The following is a 27,525-nucleotide window of genomic DNA, read 5'->3' on the forward strand; positions in this document are numbered from 1 at the left end:
AATGTAATCATAGACCTCTAATGTCTTTCTAGAGTCACTCAATTATTGACAATGCTTTCACTGTAATTTTTTAGGATAATAATCGCAATAGAGGATTTCTATTATTGATAAATTTGCCTGATCCTTCTCCTTCTAACAATGCGCAAGAGAATTTGAAATTAACCACGGAGACCAAAATTGATTACGAACGCTGAAACAGTAAATTGCCCACGCGCAACAAATCAAAAGCTCGTTCCAAATGTCTGTTCCCGCTCCGACTAAAAACCAACAACCAGAAAAAGGTGTAATGAAGTGGCTGGATACCGAACGTGGTAATTTTCTACCAACCCGCCATTAATTACAACCATCTGTCTTGGCCGAGCGATTTTTAAGGCGCCGCGTTTGAAACGCGCTATCGCCGCTGTTCGTTCGACGTGTCACACGCCCGGGGTCTGTGAGGAAAAAAGAAATTATTAATTCGACGACTGTCTTTCATTATCATAATGAACTCGTGTATATACTTCGCGGCTTAATGTGCCCCTAATTACGCCTGCGTTCGACCAACGTATCGGGGAGACATTTTCATCTGGAAATGACAGAACACGAACGCCACTGAAAGCTATATCCACGGTTTATCGCGGTACATGTTTCTAAACGAACGGTAGCGATCTGTCAGTGGAAGAAAAACGGTCTTGGCCGTAGGAGCGTACGTATCGCCTTGCGTATATCTACCTACGTGTGCCTCTGTATGAATTTCTCTCCGCTGACTGACTATGTAGATATTCGAGTGTTGAACCAGAACGTACACGATGTTGTACCGGGTCCATTCGGTTCACGCTGGCAGAAAATGGTTAAACATTTTCGTGTCGAATTGGACAATCGTCCGACTGGTTCGACCAGCATGAATTATATCTGCCGTGAAAAATGGCGGATTGCTTCGTTGCTGTTAATTCGAACCGATAGTGAGCGAAATAGAAATTGTAGAATTTTATCGAATCGTTCTTTTGATTTTTTTTTTGGAGTAACTCTCTAAACTGCAATCATATACAAACAGAATAAATTTTCTCAAGAATAATAATCCATTCTCTTCACAAACAAGTATAAATATCTGAAAGATATATAGCTCGAGAAGACTAGGTAACAAGATATATTCATTACCCCGATCGCATCTAAAAGCTCTACTGTCAGATTACATATCACCAATCAGTCTAATCAATTTGTTAGATCGCCCCCCGAAGTCGTTTCTATTCAGCGTTCAACAAAAAATTCGCTCGAAAAGATCAATTCACCGATGCGATGGTCGCCGCGATAAGAACGCGGTTCCAGAACACAAGTGACGCATTTTTCATCGCGATTGAAAATTCCGTTAAAGAATCCAGTTACGTAAAGACCAGTTTCCACTCCAAATAGGCCAACAGAAGCACGATCGTGAGTCACAGCGCAGAAATGTCTGCGTACACGGGAACATTTTCTGGTACAATAATTCCAAAAGAAACGCGCGTCTATATCTGTCTATAGTGACGCACTGGGTTGAGAGCTACGTTTGAACGTATCGAGCCGTGTTCGTGCGAGCATTAGCCTCGCGTACGCGCGTAATTTACACGCATGCACCCGGGGAGAAAGCGCGCACGTGGGCCACCAGTTAATTAGCGATCCAACGATTAGGTAGACACCGACCACGTGGTCGACCATTAAACCGATCGTCGAATCGCGGGGATTCCATGGAAACCATCGAGCCACGGGATCGACGCTACTTTCTACCAGCGAATCGTCGGCGATCCTGTCCGGCTTATCGCACGGGATAAAGTCGTACGTTCCGCAGTCGATCAAGTAACTGTTTCTATCGGTACAGGCTGCGTTCAGGTCTGATAAAGGACTCGGGTTGCTCGAACGAGGTGGGTTTTTCCAAGGGACGCTCGGACGATGCGTGTAACGATCTATCAGCTGGAGTTATAGCTGAAGATAGAGGAGCGACTCGAAGAAACTTGTCCTTTGGATAACTGGAGCGTGGATTATTTTCATAAAGTGGATGTTTTTAACAGAGACTCTCTGGATTTGAATTGATTGGGTTTAAAATTTCTAGGTTTGGATTTATTGGGTTCCGGAAATTCGAGATTTGGATTTATCGAGTTTTCACATTCCTGGATTTGTTCGACGAAAGGTTCGAGTCTCGGATTCTGATTTTCAATAATAAAATAGGTCTGTAGTCAGTAGGAGTTATAGCCGGAGATAGAGGGGAAACTTGTTCTTTGAGTAACTGGAGCGTGGATCATTTTCATAAAGTGGATGTTTTTAACAGAAACTCTCTGGATTTGAATTTATTGGGTTTCGAAATTTTTAGATTTGGACTTATTGGGTTCCGGAAATTCGAGATCTGGATTTATCGAGTTTTCACATTCCTGGATTTGTTCGATATCGAGATTCGAGTCTCGGAGATGAAAGGTTCGTATTAGTAAAGAGTTTTACAACTGGGGTTCTAGAATTCTGGTTTTTAATAATAAAATAGGTCTATCAGTCTCAGTAAGGATTTCAATGACAGTAACATTTAAATGATGCGTGTAACGACTTATCAGTAGGAGTTATAGCTGAAGATAGAGGAGAAACTTGTTCTTTGAGTAACTGGGGCGTGGATAATTTTCATAAACATGTTGATTTCTTCAACATCTTTTTGAGTTCGCAACAGGATTTACAAGAAGATTCTGGGACTATTTAAAGATTACCGATACAAAACATCGATTATGTTTAATTTTGTCTGAAATGTATAAATTCATTTGTATCCTGATCATCCTATCATTCACCCTCATTAGGAATGCCAGTGGTTCGATATGATCTAATTTGTATATATGTGTATGCATGTGTGCGCGCATGTGTGGTGAAACTCAGGAATGGCGGGGGCGTCATTCCTCGAACCACCGCAGAAGCGATATCCCTCTATCGACATTTGCATATTCCACATAGTTCTACCAGATCGATCCATTAATTCAAATTTCAACCATTTGAAAAGAGATTCAATGAGATACTCAGTGGTTACCAGTTCAAATTAGATGCAAGGATTTCAAACCATCCATTCAAACCATCTTCCATTGCAGTCCAAGTACTTTTCCATTCCCAGTGGGTAATATTAGCAGCACATTCATGTTAACAACCATTGCAATGGAACATAATGTAAGTACCCCAGAACACTAGCCCAGGGACAGAAATAGTTCAGATAACTTTTACCATCAATAACTTCCTAACGAACAAGTTTACGGAGTAAGTATGTTGATACTTTTTTATAGGTCGCGAAAAACTGCATGGATCTGCATCGTCAAAAATATAGATTTCCATCTTTTTTAAAAGCGCAGTTGCATTTTTCTGATGTACCGATGCACAAAAGTGCATAAAATCAGTCGCATGTTATGCACGATCCGAAAGCATTTCACTTTCACTTTTAACATCTTTTTCTACACCCAATCGTTTAGAAGATACAGCTTGTTCCAGTTGCGTAGGACAACCTGTATAGTGTCAATTAAAAAAGCCAAGGTGACCTTTGCTTTCTTTACTTCTTTTTCGAATCTGAAAAAGCACTTTTACAGATTCAAGAATATGCGAACTAGTAGCTCACTACGTACCGATAAACTTTCATCCAAACCATTTTTTAATTGTACTACCAGAAATAACTAAATAATGATACCAAATTTTAATTAGTATAATCAGACACTTTAACGCGAGAAAACACATTGCTACCAATTCTTTTCTTTTTCACGGAAGATAAACATAATGTTCATCGAGCAGTAATACTTCCCCGCCCCCTTATGCGTATTTCCATCGCCTCAAATCACCTCCGCCTAGGAAAGTTTCGCTTAGGAAGAGAGCCATCCATCGAGCGGGATGTTTAGTCTCGATTGCGAAGGATCTCGCTCGGGCGCTCGTTGTTAGCGCTTTCTGCGAGATGAAAAGGGTTCGCCTTCGCGGTCGTTACGCTGGAAAAGTCTTGTGTAATTGAAGATCTTGTAGTACGTTACCTTTGTACGTGTACATGAACACGCGTCTGTTAAACGTATAAATCAGCCTGCCTTTAGGCCAGCTCGCGGGTCGACGAGGAAGCGACGGAGCTCTTTGTTCGACTTGTCGCGAGGTTCTGCGCGCGGATTTTCTGCATTTCGTTTTGACGATTTATTGGCGCGATTCGCGTCGCGTCACCAGCCCGGGGGATTCGCATGACGGATGGCGAAAGAGTGGCTTGTTACCTTCGAGCTTATCAGCGGTTAGGCATCGGCGCTAATGACGATCGCGCACGGATACAATGGATACCGCAGTTTTGTTACTGTGAAATGCCACGTGGAAAATTAAATTCAACTGGCTAAGCAACTCCCGCTACACTGGCTGTTAAATTATATATTGCTCAATATATTTGTCTAATTCCATCGCGTTATGTATTTCTCCAATCATATTGCTCAATATATTTATCTAATTGCATTGTCCTATATATATATGTGTGTGTGTGTGTCTAATTATGTTGGCTAATATATTTCTCTAATTGTATTGCTAAATGTATTTGTCCAATTATATTGTCTAATATAGTTGTCAAATTATATTGTCTAAAATATTTGTCTAATTATATTGCCTAATGTATTTGTCTAATTATATTGTCTAGTATATTTCTCTAATTGTATTGCTAAATGTATTTGTTCAATTATATTGCCTAATATAGTTGTCAAATTGTATTGTCTAAAATATTTGTCTAATTATATTGCCTAATGTATTTGTCTAATTATATTGTCTAGTATATTTATCTAATTGCATTGCGCAATGTATGTGTCTAATTATGTTGGCTAATATATTTGTCTAACTGTATTGCTAAATATATTTGTCTAAGTATATTTTCTAGTATATTTATCTAATTGCATTGCCCGATGTATTTGTCTAAATATGTTGGCTAATATATTTGTCTAATTGCATTGCCCAATGTATTTGTCCAATCATATTGCCTAATATAGTTGTCTAATTATATCGTCTAAAATATTTGTCTAAGCTTTTTAAGAAAAACATTCATAATTTTTTATCTGCATATGAAATGTGGCCCTAAATTTTATAAAAAATAATTTGTTTATAATAATAGCCTATTACAGCTGAAACTATTAGGAGGTCGTTTCGCCCTCTAAATATGAAAACGGGCAAATATAAAAAATACATATGTCTTATTTTTCGGCCCTTTAAAACGTATCCAAAAATCAAAACAATCGTAGACGGACACCTAAAAAGCTTTCCTTTGTAACTATGCAAGTAGAATCTTCCATTTTTCGACTGCACCTCTCATTCCAACAAATTCTGCGTATTATCGATCTATCAATCCACTCTCCAATCGCGCCTACATAAATATCGCAACAGAATCGTTCAAATTTTCAATGACGCATCTAACAGCGTATAGAAATCGCTCGACGTCGAACCCGTGAAATGTTTCGCACGTTCGACGGTCATAATCACTTTAATAGAATTCGTTCACGCTCGTCACGCTCGCCGAGCAGGTAAATACGTGCGAAGGGAAAAATAGAGCAAGATCGGCGGGTGGAAGGGACCTAGACGCGAAAAATCGGGAACGCACGAATGAGAAATGAATCCGTAACGTGGAAAAACGAGAGAGTGAGACGTCCGATGGAGGGATTCAGAGCAGACTTTCTAACGATTCGGCGCGGAGCGTGATGCGACCCAGACCGACCTCTCTCGTTCTGGAAGCGGAGAGCTAACGCGGCGAGCACCGTCTCGCACACGTAAACGGGGTCCCGACGTTGGTCAATTAATCATTAATAGGCGATAATATTCATCGGGGATCGCGTCGATCACGGACGGGCATGTCGAATGATCCCGTCGATCCCGTGCGCGTCAAAATCGTTCCAGATCCCTCGGGGCCGCCTTGATGCAGAGATACACGAGCTCCGGGCTTCCTCGTTATATCGATTAACGATTTACGAGGAACGGCTCTCGCCGACGTAACCACGATTCGTCCGGTAATTGCACGCCACGGACACCGTGTAGATGTGTCTGACAGGCCGACATTTTTGGAGCGGCCGCGAGGAATCGGTGATGAACGATTTGCATGTTGGGCGATGCGGAGGAGCCAGTTTTCTAGCTCGTTCGATGCTTCTGCCGGAGCTTCAACCCTTTCGCTGCTTAAAGGCGGAAACAGTGAGTCACGAAATTATTCGTACCTCACTAATTGCTGACTTTGTACGAGTTATATTTTTACACGATACAAATTTAAAAATTGCTATCAATGAGAGTATGTGTTGAGATAAATAAGGTATCAATTGATATACAGGGTGTCCCAAAACTGTTGTGACACATTGAAAGGGGTGGTTCGGAAGGTGATTTGAAACAACTTTTGCATTAGCGAAAATGTTGTCCGAGACTTCGTTGAGGAGATATTAACGGAAAACACTGACCAATCGGAGCGCGCGTATACCGTTGGAGCGGCCGCGGTAGCGAAAGCTACGAGCTAAGCGACAGCGCTCGTACAAACATTGTGCCATCAAATTTTGTATTAAACCAGATGAAAGTGCTTGGCACACCTATACAAAGTTAACAATCGCTTACGAAGGCCAAGTATTATCTTATTCACAATATTTTTTTCATAGTGTGAACTGTTTCAGAAGAATAGGAACTCCTTAATCCTTGTCATGGTAAGATAAATTGAAAATATGGAAAGTCTAAAGTTGGCGATCTAGTACAATCGACAATCAACAGCAAGCCTCGAAGAGAAAGAACTAAATAAAAAGGAAAGTGTTCGCCGTGTCTAATCATTACTGACACCTGGTTGCTCCATCGTGATAATGATCCGTGTCACACTGCATTATCTGTAAATGAGTTTCTAGCTTCGAAGTAGGCTTACTCTCCATACCTAAGGCTCTGTGATTTTTTTTTTTTCATCGTTACGCATTAAAACTTGTCTAAAAGGTCACTATTTTCACACAGATGAATAAGAGTCATCACGAGAAATGACGACGTCCACTCGTCTAACGTGCGAGAGAAACGTCTACGTTTTATGAGCTGCTTCGCAAGCTAAATACTTGAAGAAGATCACCTTGATTATTTCAGATTGTAGAAAATGTACATAACACAGTAGATAGCAAAAGATTAAAATTAAAAGCTTGTTATAAATTTATTTCATTGAATTGAATTTAAAAGAAACGACATTACTTTCTGGCCCCCCCTAATATATTCATTTTCAAACTCTCCATTTGTCTGTACCCTTTCTCCGCGTCTTTTCATTGAAACTCGCGAAAAACGAATTGAAAATGCTGCCTATTTCCAGAACCGATCCCGAACCGAAGCACACCAACGGTTACGGTGTCTTCTGCTAAGTAAGAGAATCTTGACACTTTGTCAGCGCGAGCAGAACAAAGCCTGGAACGAACGACAAGCGCGAGGCCGATAAAACGCGAGCGAAAACGATGGAGGAGTTCGCATGAAAATCATGCGTGGGACGTGAAGACACGATATCTTCTTGTGTGCCACATCACGAAAGACGTACGAACCGATTCGATTCACATTTATGACTTTCTAACGATCCTGGGACCAAGTGTCTCCGGGCCTCCGTGTGGGTACACTTGGGACACAGGTACACGGGGACACTTTGCGAGGATGCCACGGCAGTTTAAAACCCGTCCTCTTCTGATTCTCAAACGTGCAACGTTTCGTACGTGTTTCCTCCAGACGCTTCTTGTTAGAGTAAATTACGCGACGAGGACTTATCAATGGTTCTTACGCGATTTGGTTATATTTTACTATATAAGTGCGTGTAAAACGAAAATCGCGATAGGATTCATTCTTGAAATGGAGTGTCATAGTAAATTCGAGAGAAAAGTGGAAGGACATTGTCTGAGCACCTGGACTGGAATAAAATGTAGGAGATACGAGTGACTATTCAAGAGGAATAAAATCATGTTTTGGTAGTTAGATACTGTCCTTTGTGAGTGGATGACTTGTGATGGAGTTTAAACATCATAGGTAGGGTACCTGAATTTTATACCTCTCCTAGTGAAATTTTATGAAGTGTAAAAAGAAGTTTAAAATAAATGAGATTGCGATCTCTATGGAAAAATAAAATCTTTCCAAACGTGCCTACATAAATAGAACCTAAATAGGAATTTATTTTACTATATATATTGTATATTATAATATGAATTTTTCTTTTAATATTCTTTTATATTATTGCATACTATGTGCATTTTGTAATTTTGTCTTTACAATTGCATTGTGTCTTTTATATTATTGCAAATTTCCTATAAATGCATACAAATCTGCATTATATCTGCAATATATGTATTGTATATTATAATATGAATTTTTTTTCTAATATTCTTTTATATTATTACATACTATGTGCATTTTGTAATTTTGTCTTTGCTGCAAATTTCCTATAAATGCATACAAATCTGCATTCTACTAATTACTTATTGTTGATATGTAATTATTCTATTTTGTATTTTTGAACGTATAAGCTAATCAGGCTTTTGCATACGTTTGGTGCGGAGGTCTGTTTTACACGGTGTGTGAGGCGTACCCTCCTTTATTTTCCTTCTGTTTTCTTTTGTTCATATGTAAGAAAGGCATATTTTATTTTATTTCTTTTCTTTCAGTTCTTTTAAAACAAATGTGTATTATAAAAAGAATTCTCTTCGTTCACGTTCTTGATGTTCCCTACACACGAAGCATAGTCAGCTAATAACACTTATGGATTGACGATATAATGAAATATTGTGTGATAGTATATCGATCCTTAATCAAAACATCAAATGGTCTCAACGACGAGTCAGGCGTGTATCGAAATTAATGACCAGTATCGAGTTTCTCCTACAAAACTGTTAACAGTTCACGAAACGGTAAACAATCAGTACCTCCTGTTTTATAATACTTGAACGCGTTAAAAACGTTTATCCTTTCGTTAAAGCGTTTTCCGAGCCGAGACGCAGAGTTCACCGGTGATGGACGACGAAGGCGTACCCAGCCATCGTGACGAATCGCAGATAGCAGAAGCACGAACGTACAATTTACAAGGTTTTCTAGTTCGTAAATACCGTATCGCGTCGCGACGTCTCGAGATTATCTTATAAAGGATACCGCGAACTGATCAACGGTGAGAGCGATCCTTCGGTAGATCCCGTGGAATTATAGCATCGATCCTTATCTAGATCTGGAATAGTGCCGCGGTACGTACGCTCACTTTCGTTTCGACGTACGGCGAGAAACTATAGAGGGGAAATGTAAATAATTGCCGGCGAATACTGCGTACTTAATTATCGCGGCGCGTTTGGCAGCCGGGATTTATGGTCGTCAATAAAGACGTGCGTTTAGACCAGCTTTAATTGCTCGTTAATGACGCTTAGTTTAAATTTGTATGCTTGGCTCCGAGGCTGGCGGTGTGTTAGATGGTGATTTTCTCGTTTCTAACAGGCTCTAAGATAAGGTTCGATTATTTCTCTGTAGATATGCTTAAGGGCACGCTGATACAGGGTGTCTCACGCAACTGGAACAGGCTGTACCACCTAAACAATTAGAGGCAGGAAAAGATATTATAAATGGTTTTGGATGGTGCATAACATGCAACTAATTTTATGCACTTTTGTGCATCAGTGCATTAGAAAAATGCAACTGTAGTTCTTTTTAAACGGAAACCTATATTTTTGACGACATAGGCCGATGCAGTTTCTTATGCTCTACAAAAAAGTATTAACATACTAATGCCCTAAACTTGTTCCTTAGGAAGTTATCGATGGTAAAACCGTTATCAATAACAAATCTAATAGCATTTTATATTTCTATATGTTCGATTTACCAAGTTATAACTTTTATAGTTTCTGAAGGTGTCCCTAAAATAAAAGGCTGAAACGTGAATAAACAATAATATATGTTAAATCAATTACAATTTATTAAAAGTCGAACCGTGAATAAATACCAGCTCATTTAAGCCTATGAAATTAACATTCGAACATTTTCTTTGATAACAAAAATAAACAATAGAAAAATTCAAGATATATAAAATATTTCTTGTTAAGATACCTGAAACTAATATTTCTATGAGCAGAATAGTATCAGTGAAATCGATTTACGTATAAGGTCGTTCGAACAGGAAGTACAATTGCACTACTCCAGTGGATCGTCGTACTTGAGAAAAATTTGAGATCGCAGAAAGATAGGCACTGTTATGTCACTCAACCTCGCGCAAGAGATACGAGATTTGCGTGACTCACCATGTATCTAAAGTACTGGACACCTTCCTGAGCGACAATGCCATTCGAGTAGGCGTCGTTCCGACTGTTTTGAGCAGCACATTTTCAAACATCAATTCACGCGACACTCAGTGGTCACAAATCACATACCACACCTGCCAACCGGAGAATAATGTCAACTGTGAAGCATTATTTCAATGCTAAGGAGCACGAAGCTGCCTTCGAGTGTCGTAATGGGTTTCAAACTTGATTTAACGATTGTGAAATTCCTCTTCTGCTGACAGAATTTCTTTATCATGTACTCGTATGATTTTTAAACACCGAAGAGGATGAAAATATAAATGGCCGAAACGTGACTTTCATCGAATACTTGCGAACATGTGTAATTATTATTTTTCGTTGTTTTTTATGGGTTGGCAGGTATTTATGATAGTATAAAAACTCATAATTGCTCTGAGGGGATATTCGCGGACTAGATTAATCGCTGTCATTAGCGTTGTAGTCTATACCGAAGAGAAATCGTAGCTAAGGTTACAATTAACCCTTTGAACTCCAAAAATTATTTTTGTGTACACGAACAATTTTAAGGCAACTGTGGTACCGTTTTTGAAAGTCAAGTGTTCTTTTACTTACTAAACAAGTATTAAAGAGTGGAGGCATTAAATGATAGAGGTGTTGAAGAATGGAGAAATTAAGGGATATAGGTGTTAAAGAATTGCGGAATTAAAGAATAAAGGTGTTGCAGAATGGAGATATTAAAGAGTGGAGGTCTTAAAAAATGGAGAAATCAAAAGATAGAGGTGTTGCAGAATGGAGATATTAAAGAGTATAGATGTTAAAAAATAGAGATACTAAAGATACGAAACATTAAAGAGTGGAGGCGTTGAAGACTGGAAGCATTAAAGGGTGCAGGCATTAAAGAATGGAGACATTAAAGGATACAGGTCTCAAAGGACGGAGATGTGGCAGAATGGAGATATTAAAGAGTGAACGTGTTAAAGAATAGAGGAATTAAAGAATAGAGATGTTTTGCAGAATGGAGATATTAAAGAATAGAGGTGTTACGAAATAGAGATACTAAAGATATAAAACATTAAAGAGTGGTGGCGTTAAAGAATGCCTGGATTAAAGAGTGGAGGTTTTGAAGAATAACTATTAAAAGATGGAAGTGTTGAAGAATAAAGGTATGAAAGACTCGTAAGCAGAACAATTTCATCCTGATTGTGTACCTTAAACCTCAGAAGAAAGAAAAATGGAGTCCTACCACTTTCGCAACGAATCCATTACGTCACCAGTAGAGTGCAAAGGACAGAGTGCGTTTACCTTACGAACAAACGCCATATTTAGCAACGTAAAAAGTCGCGGGGGCGCCCGAATCTCTGTCTCTTAAATTCCGCCCGTAAAGACCGTAATGACTTGATCCGCCAGCGGCGATATTCGTGTTCGACCCGTCGTCATCCTCGAATTCGACTGGACGGTCGATCGAAATACTCGAGATCCCCTTTCGAGTGTTCATGTATATGCATGACTAGGTGGATGCCCCCACAAAAATTTACGGACCTGACAGGCTGACGTCTCGAGAGGACCGTGGCTGCGAAGGCCTAACGATAGCTGGCTAACATAATCGGACCTGACAGTTCTCGAGAAACCACGTTACGCTTCGAAACGGGCCCCCAAAGACCGGTCAGTGTTTTTGGAACGTCAGGAAGGTGTCCCGAGAGCTTTTTTTCCCCTCACGGGCGGAATCGGCCGTGTTATCGGGAACGACGCACGGTTGAATGGATCAACAGACAAGAGGATTCCACGAACGGGTGCGTCAGAATTCTGGGAACTTTGAACTGGGTTTTAGGAACGGCAGTAATGCTCTTGTTTGGTAACGAAAATAGAAGCGTGACGTTTTAATGGGAAGAGTACGTAATTCTTCTGACCTCTGTTGGAGTATGCTTGGTACTGTCTATTGGTAATGATCTCTGTGTAGTTGGCTGAGGGAGGTTTACGAAATTTGCATGTAGTGTATTGTTAAGAGGTAACACGACTCTAGAATCTAAAAGAAGGGCCTAATAATTTGATAATTAATTTTGAGAGTATCGCAAAAGGAATAGGATTTCTTTTTACAGGGTTTGTTTAACATATATTGAAGTATAAAGAAAAATTATTGTATTATAATTTGAGTTCACAATGGCGGCGGCGAAGCGACTCTTTAACAAACCCTGTGAAAAGAAATCTTATTCCTTTTGCCATACTCTCAAAATTAATTATGAAAGTTAGGCCTTTTTTTCAGCCTCTAGAGTGGTGTTAAGAGAATATTTAATAGCTTTGTAGAGGCAATCAGTATTATTTGGCTCGAATATTAAATAATTCCTAAATATATATTGTTACAAGGAAATCTGGATAATTTTGGAGTAATATTATGTATTAACATAATTATCTAAAATTATGTTTTTTTATGATTCTAAAAATCAATTTTTGCTACTTCTTGCACCCCATCTTTATAATTGTGTAAAATCGATGAAACGAGAAATTATTCATTTGAAAGATCGAATTTATTTAGAAAAATGAATCATGAAGATAACACCATTGTAAATAATTATTTTTACAAACACAACGTTTTACAAAAAGAATAAAAATCGACAAATATATCCTATAATAAATGAAGACCGAATAAGTAACAAAAAATAAATACTCTACTTGTCTTGAAATAAAAATACAAGTATTAAATTATTTTCTGTTCGTAACCGTTAAAAATTCGCATAAATGTCTATTATTCAAAATGTCTACTACTCAAAAAGGATGTAATTGAAGGTGAAGAAACCCTTTAGACAATCCATCTTCTGTAGAGATGAGAATGTAAGAAGAAGAATAGTCTGTTGTTTCGGTCGCAAAAACGAAACAATGACCGAACAGAGAAGAATTCAGTAACGTTGCTGTCTGTCAAGCGTGAGTGACCAATGTGACAGGCTAATAACTTCAATCAGGAAGAGCAACCGTGGAGAAGTCGAAGAAACTTATTCGTAGCTTGGCGAACTTCGCAAGAAAGGATACCGCCTGCTAACGAGACGGTACCGCTTAATTGTCTCAAATTAATCAATTCGCTTCTGCCCCTATCAGATCTATAATTACAGCCTCGCGTTTAGGCTCCAATTATAAAACAATCCATCGTATTTCTGACAATGATTGAGCATAATGCTTAAGCGAACCGTTAATGCGAAATGAAAATTTTTAAAATTCTAATTTGAATTCACTTCTTAGGATTCCGAAACATTAATTGAAACACGATTTCATCAAAGTGGTATGAATTATTCGTACGTACTTTAATTACAAATTATTACCTTTTCTCTGCGTACTGAATTACTCAATACTTTGATATTATGACTGTTATATTAACTGTTCAACCATAACGTTGATCAAAACTTTTTACATCCTAATTTAAATTCAGTTTTTCAGATTTTATGCATTAAATTATCTTCGAAGTGGTGTGATTTATTGGTGTATACTCTAACTGAAAATTATTACATCTTTTCTATGATCAGATTTCATCGATCCTTGATATTGATAGATAGATAGATATTTATTTCAGCTTTCAAGTCAAGAAATGGGCTTAGTTACACAAACTTCTACCCATTTTCACCCTCTCTCATTCCATCACACTCGTGCCTTAGGCAATATATTGTCTAAAATATTTATCGAATTGCATTGCCCAATATATGTGTCTAATTATGTTGGCTAATATATTTGTCTAATTGTATTGTCCAATGTATTTGTCTAATTACATTGTCTAGTAGATTCATAACTTCTGTTCTGTTTTATACTGCACGAGAAATCTAAACTTTTATAGCGATTTCAATTCACATGATATCGATACCACCAGATATAACAAAAAAATTCGAATCAAGTTAATTTTTGTATACATATTAACCCCATTCACTGCCAACTACAAGACGTCTCGTAGTTCAAATTGATCGCAATTACTCTAAGGGGAATAAGTTCTTAGCCTATCGAGTCACGAATTATTGCAAAAGAAGATCGTAAATTCGTTTATTATTCGACAAATCGTGGACAAACGAATGCAATTTGATTTTGATCAAAATTTTGCATTCGGAGGTGGCGATTTCACTAAGCTAAGGTACGACTCTGTTCCTTTTCAACAAATCCCCATTGGAAACAAAAACCCTAAAAAAAAAAAAAATGAAACGTTGAAGGCGATTACGAATAACTTGACGTTCCCCGTTGGAATTTCGCCTAGGGGGATAAAAGCGAGAGAGTTCGCTCTCCCGTGAAAAAGGGGGAGAAAGTGTGGACACGACGAACAGAGAGGGGTGTGCAGGGTCGATTCTAGCTTCGAGGGGTCATTATAGAACTTTCCTAACGGGCGCACCGTCTCCACGCTGATGCCAGACTGTCTGGATTGACTGATGTCAGGTCATTCAATGCTTCCTAGGCCTGTTTCGTTGCCTCATCGCAACGTGGATGTCGGAGAGGAGGCTGCGCAGCTCGAAAGATATTGCGCGACGTATCTCGATACGCCTCATTACGCGAACGACTTTCAAAAGCAATTAAAACTGGCACGGTTGAAACCTATTCCCGCGACTGGCCACTCGTTAATTTTCGAGCCCGGTGACGCAAGCAGAGTCGAGCGAACGCGTGGCACTCTTCTTTGTTCGATCTCGGAGAAATTGCCGATACACGTCCCGGCTGCGACGTTCGCGGGGGCTCGCGATCGAAAGAAAACACGTTTGAAAAGCCACGGACGAGAGAAAGCACGGGGAGAGATATCGAAACAGGGAGCAATTAAAAGCGTAACCTTGTCTGCGATGTGGTCGGTTTATAATTGAAACCGCTTTTCAGGATAGTCGATGTTTCGCTCGGACGTAAATGAAATGTAACGACGTGACAGGTCTTGTACAGATGAAGTGATTTACGCGCGATTCGAGTGGCGCGTTTCAGATCGCGAGTTTTTATTGCGCGTCCAAGGAATTAAAATTCACTAAGGTTTTTATTGTAAGAAGATAAGAGAAGAATTGTTTTATGAAACGAGAGTGACAGAACGATGGAAAATTGAAGCAGAGAAACGAATCTTGAGACTTAGATTCTCAGAGGACTGTCATTCATATTTGATAACCTTCACTTTAGATATTAGAAACAATGATCATATACTGAAAGCATTAGTTTTAATATAATAAATAAGTTTTACATAAATTTGACACATCTTCAACCGTCAGCTTCTATTCCTTTGCATCCATCTTTCATCTTCCTACTTCCACTTTTCAAAAAAAAACGATCGTCTTTCCTTCTTCTTGCCCCCTTAATTCAACTCAATCTCATAAATTTCCATTAGCTGAAGAGCAAATCCAATGGAAGGTCGAAACATTCGAACAAAGACTTTACTTCGGTTTCGAATTCCAACCTTCTAAAGTTTCCCCAGCGCTTCTGGCGGTTCTTATGAAACCTCAGATGAGAAGAAAAAAACTGCTGGTTGACTCACCTGTGCGTACTCCGCGCAGCTATCTATCGATGACACGTAGTTGACGACATCCTCGATGGTCCATCGATTCACAGCTTGGCCGTCGCCGCAGGGCATGTGACCGCAGAGAGACGGACACCTAACCGGGGGTGGTGTTGTGGGCCTCGGAGTTGCCTTCGGTTTGGGCGATACGCTTCCAGGTCTCCTGGTCTCCGCTCGCTGCCTCTTGCGAGGAGCGAATCCTCCTGGAGTCGACAGGTCCAGGGGACTCGTCACACCGGCGTCTCTTTTGTTTGCACCTGGTCGTGAAAGACGACTTAACCGTTTAATAAATGTGCGTGCAATTAGGAATAATATAGTTTGTAATTCTAGTATTCTGTATTTAAAGTTCAGGATATATTTTTGAAAACTGATTTTTAAGATCTCCAAATTTTCTTTGTTAATTTTATATACATATGTACATTAATTTATGTGTATTACATATACCTGAATTTCTACAGTCTTTACGATAAAATTGAATAATATACAGGTTGGAGGATTTAAGTGGGAATACCTGAATACCTTCGTTATTTAGAATTCTATGAAAACAACTTGTAAGACCAAATTACATTGTTTAAAGGGATACAGGCCTTTTGAAGTCGGTATTTAAAAAGAAATTGAAATAAATGTAATTATCTATTACTCATAAGAGTTGAAGTCATACTTCAATATACTCAGTTATCTAAAGGTATTAAGCTTGTTTGAATTTTTTTTTTATCAGCTACAAGTTTCCAATAACGAAAATATCCACTCCCGTTTAAAAGAATTTCAATAACATTGAAATCAGTTTACTGAATGACCTTGAAAAACAAATGGTCCCACCATTACACACACCCTTTGAAATAATGTAACTTTGTTCTATAGATTCTTTTCGTAGAATTATAAATAACAGAGATATTCGAGTGGTCCCATTTAAAATGCTCCATCTTGTATAATTCCTTTAAAATTCTTTCCCTGACAATTATTACGCATCATCCTGACAAAAATAATTTCATAGATATACGTTTTAGATTCTTTGATTTGGAGATTACTAAGAGTCTAAAACCAAGAAGTCTAGGAGTTCCCTAATTTTCTTAATTACTTTCACGTATACAAGCTCCCTTATTAACAATTCTACAGTATCTACAGTTTATTCTACAAATGTACAGTACAATTTTTTCTTTTGTTAAAAAAATAAAAAGATACAAACGTGGAAAACAGAAAAGAAGTTGAGACTAAGAAATGAGCGAATGATATCTTAAGATAATAAGAATTGAAAATAAGAAAACGCAGTTGAACGAACAATCGTTTACCTTTAAGGTAGGTTTCCAGTTCAGCTGCATTCTGCGCGGCGTTCGCAGTCCTCACCATGTGCAAGAGAGCCTGCGTCGACGACATATCGAGCATAGGCGGAAACACCGGGTTGCCGAAGAGACTGTCTTGCTTCTGTTCCTTCGGGTCTTTGCTAGAAAGAGGTGAGGTGGTTGGTACAGTCGATGGTTGAGGTGCACCCAGAGGCGCCATCAAACCGACGAAGGGCGTCGCGGCCGTTTTAAACGCCGGAAACCTTGGATCTAAACCGGGAGGGTAGCCGTTCCTAGGTGAACTGAAGTAACTGCAATTTCGAATAACGTCTTCTGCTTAGATTCGTCGACAACCTATTTTTCTTTTTTTTTTAAACTTCATTTACTCCTCACAGGCAATTATATTGCATATTTTCCAGTGACCAATTTCATAGGGAGTGTAAATGTGTTCATTAATTATAAATTTTTAAGGACAAATTTAATTTCCTGATAATATGCAGGGTGTCACATCTAAAGCAGGCTCTCTGGATGTGTTTTCCAATTCTGATTACACAAAAAAATATTTTACATGCAATTTGAATGTTGCATGTAATGAACGAAATATCAACTTTAAGTTTCAAAGACATACACCTCTGTCCATAAATATATGGACACTTATCACTTTTAATGAATAACTAATACATATACAGTCAGTGTAAGAAGTATTCGTACAGGAATCGTTTATGTTAAATGGGTTGCTGTACGAATGTATGTCATCAATTGTCACTGTACAATTTTTTGTTACTAAATTCTGTTTCAGATAATTAATTCAGGTAATTTATTACATTCAATAATATTAAAGTGTCGAGTGGTGTATTTTTCATAGAGAAATTATGAGATCGTTTAGACAGAAAAGGTCCTAAACAGCTCAATCTGTTGATATATATAAATTGATAGAACATTGAATTTGGTATTAGTAACATAATTTTATCTGGCTATAATTCTAAATGTAATATTGTATTGTGAGTAAAGAATGCAAATTTCGCACTTTTTTAACATCCTCCTTCGCGACGTCCGGCTTCAGAATTTTATTATTTTCGTTCGATCAAGAATATATTAACTAATAACATCTAAATCAAGAAAACATTTCCCAAACTCCTAATTCAACAAACATTGCTATACTGTTTATTCCTCAGCACTCGCTCCCGCGAATGCAATCAAAATCGTCAACGAGTGCCCCCACGACGAATCGCCGACTTTTCCCAGCGTTCTGCATCATGGTAAGTCCCCAGTCATGGTTACACGCGGAGGAACGGGGGGTATATATTTATTCAACGAATTGGAACGAGGTACTTTCTCCTCGAAATGCCACAGACCGCAAGCATCCTAGAGGGCTTCCAGCGTGCTCGTCAAGCGGATCTATGCGATACTTGAATGATCGAGTGAGCACCTTCAGCTCGACCCGTTCCAAGCCTAGTGCCGGAAGGTGCATAATTGAAAGTCGACGAATCGGCAACCGGTTCCGCGACAATATTACGCGGGACACGCCGACCGTTCCGTCGGACATCGATATTTCAAGACATGTAACAAGACGATCAATATTTTCTCTCAGCTGCTTTGTGTTTCCCCCGTCCTCTCTCTCTCTCTCTCTGGAGACTGCGGAGGACCGCCTCTTACGCGTCTCTATGTTCCCACGTATGCACACGGAACAGGGAGATCGCGCGGAATAATGTCAAGGCAAGCGTCATGACTTCCAAGGTCTTGCACTCTTCACTTTAAATAATTCTAGACGGCGACAGACGCGCGTGCTGCACTTAGATCTTTAATTGCGCTTGCGAAAGGAAGTGTCGCGGATTCTTCGGCTCTCTGAAAATCCACTGCGGGATTCTTTGTTGACTTCGCGGTCTTAAACACTCAGGAGTTTCAGTGGATGAACAGCATGGCTGGGTTCTCAATGGAGAGAGATAATCAGATGATTGAAATTTTTGTATCGAGGATGCAAATTGACAAGTGGTTGCGTCAAGCTTTTATGAAATCTGCAGATTTGTGGAGTGAGAAACCTGTGGCACGCTACGGCACACTATAGCATACTTGTTAAATACAGTGGGACTTCGATTAACCGGCACCATTGGGACCGAAACAGGATAATCGAGAGTTGGGGAAGACAAATTGAAAATCTAATTTATACCATATGTGTAATACTACTATTTGGCTAATCGTCCTATACTGCCTCTAAGAGGCACCCGTTCCTACGTTATGGTGTGGGAATATATTTCCCTCTCTTTCTAAGCGTGTTCCGAATGATATGCGGATGCGTCAAATTGACCATCTCAGCGAATAGGAAAGTGAAATTCAAATAAATGATAATCGTCTTTTTGTTTTGAAGCAGTAAGAGGTTATAATTGCTAAAAGTGTGAGCTATAACTCACTGGACTGTTGGAATACTCCTCTAAAATGATATTACTGGACACGATACTGGAATACTCCTCCAGAACGATCTCAGAAGTTTCTGCGAGTGTTGACTATAACTCGAACCATGGAAGCATCAGAACGTTCATTTCCAACAGAAAGAAGGGAGAAAACTCACTCGTTAGGGTTGGCGTTATTGTACTTGGCAGCAAGCCTTCTCATGAAATCGCTACAGTTTTGTTCCATCATCTGCTCCATGTGCTTGAGGTGGTAGGGTGGTGGTGGGCCCTCAGGTCCACCCAAAGGGGTAGCATTTGGCGGCGTTCCTGGATGGCTAGACGACGACGGCGTCACGCTTCTCGAAGACGTTGAATTATTGTCTGGCGTGAGACGCTCTGTTTTGACCTGAAACAAAAAAAAAAAGGATACCTCATGAACCGTTTGCGATCGTATCAAATTTAAACATGGGTGTCTTACTGATCGAAATTAATTTCCAAAGAACGAGCAGTGATACATAATAAATCTTGTTTACCCTTCATAATCTTGATAATATTGGTACGCCTTCGCTTTTCTAATGTCAACAAAAACCTAAATTAAGTAATATTCCCCGCACCGTTAGAATTATCACAAAAAATAAAAAAATGAATCAACCAAGAAAAGATTCATTTTGAATTACACGTGATATTTGAATCGTTGTTCTGCAAATGCAAATTTCCAAGACTAAAATAAAAAACAAAAACAAAAAATATACATATAAAATTGAGTAACCTCCTGTTTGAAGTCGGTTAAAAAACGGTAAGAATCGCTCACGATTCCGATAGTATCAAGGTCAACGCGGAATCAAGCACCCTAGCGGCTCGCGTCCTTGGTCATTGAAAACGTCATTGCGAACCCGTTCGTTTTCACTTGGGGAAGCATCCAACCTAACAGGAAGTATCCCCGTGCATTAATTCCCGGGAACAGATTGCATCTAAGATATGGTAATGAAGGCAACGCGTGGCGTAAGAGTTGACTCCTCTTCGGTTGCGAGAAACGCGGCGTGACACTAAGAAGAACGAGACTCGATTGGCGTAGAATAGGGTCCCTGAGGAGTCCGAGGAGCCGCTCGGAGAGGCCACGGTAAATCTCTTTCTCGCCTCGAGACCTCTTCCTGACAAGGGGCCGCTCCGGGTCTCGCGACGTAGACACGATCCCCGTGTATACGTTTCAAATGGCTCTGCTCTTCGTCTATTGCCAGCTTCTTGCGAAAGAGAACACCGAAGAGTCCCTGCGTCCTTTTCAGCGTCTATTCGAGACCGGAGATATCGTTACTACGGCTTTCTTCGCGGTTTTCTTGCATCAATCTTCCACGCTGGAACACTTTCCGACGCAGAACCGCCGTTGAAAAAGTGCAGCAAATTTGCCTGATCAAGTTCCTTAATAAGATGTATGTACAAGGCCACTCCAGTAATGTCAGCAAATTCATTTTCTTTTTGTTAATGTGTTGTCGTGAAGCTTTAAGAATAAGAACAATAATATTTCATAACCTCTCGAAGAGACTGAGAATTTTAGACAAAATTAATTTAATAGAAAATAGCGTACATTTGAAGTTACAGTTCAATTTTCACTATAAAATTAACTGATCAGATAGAGAATAAAAAGAAAAGTATATGAGAAAATAAAAAATCCTTCGATCAGGGTTGGTCTAATACATTTTCTAAATCTACCTTTTGGTCTTTTATGATGAAATGAATTAACCTTTTTGTAAAACAAACATTTTCTTATATTGCTTTAAGAAGCACTTTGTAATATATTTAAATTTCATTACTAAAAATTATTATTTCATACCTTAAAAACACACACACAAGAAACTGTCCGTTTTCATTTTTCTGCGACTAACCCCTTAATATCAAATATAACACATCCCACTATATTTCCGAGTATCAATGAATCGAAACAAATGCTCACAAATATCAGTATACCTGTACCAGTAACAAACGAATCAAGAACCCTGCGACTCGACCTGCTCGACCTACTAAATTCCTTCGTGTCTAGTCTCTCTCCTCGTCGTTGTCTCCGCGCGGAGATCTTCATTCGACTCACGGCGAAAGATAGTAGCCAGCAAGAATTTCCATGTGTCATTCGTCGGTCGTTCTTTCTGAACGATGACCATCGATATTTCCCGGCCACCGAACCGTCGCTTCTTTTTTTTTTTTTTTTTTTTTCGTTTACAGAAGCGTCGAACGGCTCGCACGGATGTCAGCGACGAGATGACAGTGCAGCTTCGGTTGACATCGCTGTCATAGAGCACTGGTCAGGACAGGTTCGAACGAAGGCCCCTCGTGAGCACGAGTACACGGCTACCGCTTCGACCGACGACCTCTGCTGCGAGAAATCCTCCTGCTCACCACACGTGCCGATCAAACACTCCACGCGAACCTTTCGGTTATTTGTCGGAAGGCAAATAGCGAGAGGACCGCTGTACGTACTTGCTTTTTGGACCTTGCGCAAGGATTCGAGTTCTTGGTTGCCATGGTGGACAGCAGATTCGTTCGGGGACTGCTTGGCGATAGCTTTGAGACTCCTTTTCGGGGTTATATATAACCGCTTATAAGGATTTTATAAGGAAAATCGTTTTTCATAGATTTCAGCAGTACTTTGATATTATTTTTATGGCCATGACTGTGTTATTTTGTAGGCTTGTGTGTGAATCTTCATGTGACATGTGAATATTAATCCTTTAACACTTTCGGATCTCCGTGCTTTATATTTTTCGTTTAGACTCCTACACTATTTACTGAACTTACTTGAGTAGTGTTGAGACCATTCTGATTCTGCCGCCTCCGACTCCTAGGTGGCCTAGGGGTAGTTGCACCAGAGAGGTGGGCACCTTGGGGGCTTCCGCCCCTAGCGTCGACCGCTGTGTTGGCGGCCAGGGTGGCCCCGTCGTTGTTTTCCGTGTGTGTGTCTAAGTCAGTCGCCTCTTCGCGATCGCCTCCACGTGGTCCAGAACCCGCGGACACGTTTTCACCTGACACCTCACCTAAAACACAACGATTTCACCACGTTAATTATATTTACATCTCGTTATATTAACGTACGATAAAAATCGGGGAAATTGAAAAGTTCATTCATTCGTATATTCGCTGCAAATTTTCTCGACATCACCTAATCATTCTATACAATTTATACAAATTGTCATTGTTAGTTGATCTCAAAGTATTCATTAACATTCGCGACCGCTAACGTGAATTCACGTTACTTCAAATTCTATTCCTGGTTATGAATGATTAATTTTTTGACTCGGAAAATAGCAAACCCACCCTCCAGTCACAGTTTGTAAAATTTTGTAAAAATTAACAGAGATAGAAACAGAAGTTGAATAGAAAACAAGTTTGGTTCTTAACGGATAACCAGGTTGCACTAAACATAAATGGTATCGATTTGTACGCCAGAAAAAAGATTAATTTTATGATTTGGAAAATAGCAAATCCACCCTCAAGTCGGTCTGTAAAATGCATCAAACTATTCTCGCATACAATGTGTTAAGATGCTTAACCAGATTAGCAGAATGTATCACGGCAACATCAAAGAGTATATTCCAGAAGAATTCTTCCTCCTATACGCCCCCAAAAAAAGATCCAATAAATTTATGCCCACTTCTGCCTATCTCTCGATTACCGAATCCAGCCAACTTCGTCGCTTAAAAGTCACGGTTTCCCGCGTCCTTGCGTCACCGCTAGATCCCCCGGCTCGTATTTTGGCGCTGGCGTCGTACCGATAAATCCGCGCTGAATCGCACGGCCAGGCTCGTACGTTTTCCTCGCAACGTCGGGAGCCCCATGCCGCCTCCTAACACCGGTTTCGTAACGAGGCGGTAGCCGAGGGTACGTCGTAAAGCTTCCTTAACGTCGGCCCGTGTAAACGGTGTCTTTCGACACCAGGAATTTCGATGAAATACGTTAAGAGGGATAACCGTAGGACGCGATTACACGGTGGCTGAGAGCGGCGCTAGACGGTGAGGAGATTTACGCTCAATAAATGAACCCGTCCTGCCACCATTATCTACATGCTCGATCAGAGAGACGCGTATCTGCCGCGCGTGAGAAGTACAGAAGCATCGGGCACGAATGGAAAGGGCGACGGGGGAGGGATGATCTTTGGAAGGGTTAGAAAAAAGGGGGCGAAAGACGGGACGAAAGGATCACGTGGAAGTGGAAAAAGGAACGAAAGGATGGGGAGAGGTCAGTGGCCACATTAGCTACCAAAAATATCCAATAAATTCTTGCCATCGTTAAATGGCCGGCGTTTTATGGCGGCTGTAACTCGCGCACATGGCCGAATTTGTTGGAGGATAGGATCGAGCCGAGGTTGAGGATGGTTGCATGCGATGCTCTCGTGATTTCGCCATCGATGCGAGCGTGTACTGGTAGCTTTATGGGTCCACGGATGCGAATTTGCTCCGAGCGTTGGCTTATTTGCGACTAGGATGGTTACTTGGATGCTGGATGGTTAGAGAGTGGAACTCTGAGACAGGCGTGTTGAAGTCGTTCTGGCTAGGATCCAATTTTGCTACTGTAAATGCACTTTTATTATAGGGCAGTCGAAAATGTTTGAAATGACGTTGTTTAGTTATACGGTAAAGTCTCCATAATTGCACAAACTCGGGACTGGCCCTGTGCGTTTATCGTAGAGTTCGTATATTCTCTGATGTTTGTCGACGAGCTTTGAACGTAGGGAAGTATAACGAATAAAAAAGAAGCCGGAGCGAAAACACCAGGGTATGTCGGTGAGACAATTTAATGCAACAGTGAAACTCTTTTATTATTAACTTTTTTGTTGTAAAACTTTTAACATCATATTCCTGTACACCTATACCTGTACATATACCTATAAAAAGGCTACGTTATACAAAAAGCTATTCCCTGAATATTTTTGGACACAACATTACAAACACGAAAATATCTAAGGTTATTAAATGTTACTTTCAAACTCGAATGAAAAGTACTATAATACGAAATCAGGTTCATTAGTGGTTTCATCTACGATGACGATTTTTCAATAAAATCATTTATCACTTTCCATGACTCTCAAACATACTGTTTCTGTTTGTCACGTAAACGCTGATCCTGAAAATAAATACTAAAACTCATTAAGTAAAATAATCAACAGCAGAGAGATAAACTACTTAATTTCTCGATAAGGGACTCACAGATAATCCAGACCAGTCTTTAATCAGAATTTATGGTTATTACTGAACAAGGAAATTGTAATGTGGACACTATAATTCCATTCAATCTGCATGCATACTTTCTACAGTGTACCATACACCTATACCACGAGGCAATTTTCTAATTTCAATCTGTTAGTATTTTACTTGTGTTAGAATATGAAATCGATAGATAAATTGCATTGTCGTTAACGACGCATCCAGAAAGGTTTAAAAATACAAACTAATTTGTTTTCATAGCCCCTGTCGGCACGGATAATGGAATTCCGAAATTGGTTTAGTTTCACTACGATTACAAACAAAAAATAAGCAAGAACATGGATCGTAAAAGCCATTCCTGCGACAGTCATTGTCCAATGTCTTCATCGCGCCAACGTGGAATATTTACAGCTTCCCATGAAAATTCTATTAGATAGTATCTTCTAACAGGAAACCGACTCTCATTTTTCTTGATACATCCATCTCCTGCGGCGGGCGCCGCGGACGTTTATTGTCTCGGCCTTCCAAACACTTAAGAAAATGAATTCCTCGTACGTTTTATGGGCCTTTGTCAGTTTCCCTATTACCAATCGCCAACTATGGATATAGAAAATCTCTGGATCGATTTACTGCTTCGTGTGCCCACTTCTTAATTATTCGTTCACAAAAGAATAATATTAGGCGCGGAAAAAAGTGAGCTGAGGATTTCACACAATCGTAACTGTTATTAAATATTATTTTGCGGTCGTGCAGCGTCGACATTCGGTTTTTAATATTAATCCTACCACGACTGATCAAGTTTTCGAACTGGACAGTTCTCGAACTTTTGTATATAATTCATATATGGTATATACAAAATAAAATTGGTTTTTAACGGACAACAACACGCACAAAATTTAAATGATACCAATGTAGCTCCATAGTAGCCAATTCTTAGTACGAATCTTGTTAAACATGTTTTTGTCGGCTGAAAATTGGTCGATTTAAATAACAAGCAAAAGTAATAAAATCACATATTTTTACCATTTTCCAATTTGTTCAAGAACAATGAAAAACAAATATTAAATAGAAAAATAATTTTCTACATAAAAGCCTTATAAGCGGTGAAAAATGGAAATGTTTCGTAGATTGATATCTTTTAGTTTGTTATTAAATAATGATTGAATTTTGTACATTAAAGATTGGAATCTTTTTGCGTACGTAATATATCTATATGGGTATTCAGACGAGTAAGAGACTACTCAGTAATCATGACTCACTATTAATGAGATAATAAGTAGGTTTCGGATGTTTACGAATTTATGGTATATTGTTTTCAATTCAAAGTGCAACTTTGCTTATGGTAGATTGCAAAGATAAGTGGTTGTTTAGATTTTCATTAGAATTAATTAATTACTCTTATACCTTCGAGAATCTATGTATATCTATACACCTTCTGCAAACCAATTTTACTAAATTGTTGCACGTATAATTCCTAATCTTGAAACTCTTCAAACTAATAAATTAATTATGCAATTTGCATTGGAAAAATCGCAGGGAGGCTACGAAGCCGCAGTAAACATTGGTGAGAATGAAAAGTGCGGAGGCAGACCGAAGCGTTCTTAATTAAAACTTTCTAGCGCGTTTCGAGCCGACATTTGATTTACGGCTGTCGTAAGGAAAGCTCGTAAAATAATATCTGACCGTTTCCATCGCATTCCTGCACGTTTCCTCGAGGAGATACATCTCAACCGCAACTTTTACGAGCGCGGTAGCGCGGCCAAGTCACGTACGACAAATATCATAACTCGAATTCCGGAACTCCCGAAGCGCCGAACTATTGTTTGCAGATCGTTTCTTGCGCTCTTCCTAGTTATTTGCGGACAGGTGAAAAATTGGCCGCGGTTATGGCTGTCGAAGCCAGCGGGAATACGAGCCGGCACGTGAATTGTTTCTAAATCGCCAGCTGTTTGTCTTCAAACATTCGAAGACGTTGCTCCTACGTACGAGGAATATCGTTGCTCGCGAATGGCGTCGGTAATGTCTAAATGAAGAACGACGAGTATGATTAATTGCTGAAATTTTCTAGTTGTACGTGCGGAGGTGTCTCATTAGGCGAGACGACTACACTTTCGTTTGGATCGTTCGATGATTTATGGAATTAAGAAAGACGAATTCCACGACAGGGTCCGAAATGACTAGGACTTGGAAATATGGTTTGCAAAATGAATGATCTCTGCTTCGAACGGTTAAGTTTTCGTGACAGGTGAGTTAAACTTCGAGGTGCGACGACATGTTATTGTTAGAGCTCGTATTAACAACTCGTTACGATATTTCACACTCGGACTACGGATTGTTTCTAACACCAGCTAAGAACTGTGTGCTAGGTATTCTAATGATCAATGTTTGAACTCTATTTCAACTTCTAACCACTCCTCCGTCCATTATACACCGAGACGTTCCAATGCAATGTTCCTATTTGCAATGTTTTGATTCTTTTATTTCTATGCTTCGCCGTGCCAAACAAATATTACAGTACATAAAATTATTTCTTCAAGTTCCTAAAGAATTTTTATTTTATTATTTAGGTATTTAGTACAATTTAACATAATTTAAGATCAAAAATTGCTATATTTTCTCAATTTTGTTTCCAATAAATCAAATAATTCGTATTAACTTCTCTGCACATTTTGAACTGTGTTGCCAATCTTGTCAAAATCTCAAGATTTTTCTTGCTTCTTAAGATATTTAAAAAACAATACTCCAAAATGGCAAGAAGAAAGTTATCAAAAAATACTGCCATAAACAAATCACATTAAAACACGTTATTGTGTAAACATATATCTAAAGTTCACAAAAGAATTAACAGATCTTGTTTATCCTTCATAATCTTGCATATTATGTATCGTTCTTCGGAAATTAATTCCGATCAGTCGACACCCCTGTCTAAATTTAATACAACCACAAAGGGTTAATGAAATGAGTGTAGGGAATGGGTCG

The 27,525-nt window shown here is 39.4% G+C and overlaps 1 protein-coding gene across 8 annotated transcripts in view; it reads right to left on the reverse strand.

Annotated features, from left to right (window-relative positions):
* The window catches only part of LOC128886415 (uncharacterized), a 461,940-nt gene that overhangs the window by 96,581 nt on the left and 337,834 nt on the right, over positions 1-27,525 (reverse strand). For all 8 annotated transcript variants that reach the window (XM_054141365.1, XM_054141347.1, XM_054141339.1 and 5 more), the window contains 4 exons: positions 22,145-22,380; positions 19,537-19,763; positions 16,980-17,281; positions 15,670-15,947 (listed from right to left, as the gene is read on the reverse strand). In XM_054141365.1, coding sequence (XP_053997340.1) covers positions 15,670-15,947; positions 16,980-17,281; positions 19,537-19,763; positions 22,145-22,380 — 1,043 coding nt within the window. The remainder of the gene's footprint in view (positions 1-15,669; positions 15,948-16,979; positions 17,282-19,536; positions 19,764-22,144; positions 22,381-27,525) is intronic.

The sequence above is a fragment of the Hylaeus anthracinus genome, unplaced genomic scaffold (genome assembly GCF_026225885.1).
Source record: "Hylaeus anthracinus isolate JK02 unplaced genomic scaffold, UHH_iyHylAnth1.0_haploid 0, whole genome shotgun sequence".
Classification (NCBI taxonomy): domain Eukaryota; kingdom Metazoa; phylum Arthropoda; class Insecta; order Hymenoptera; family Colletidae; genus Hylaeus; species Hylaeus anthracinus.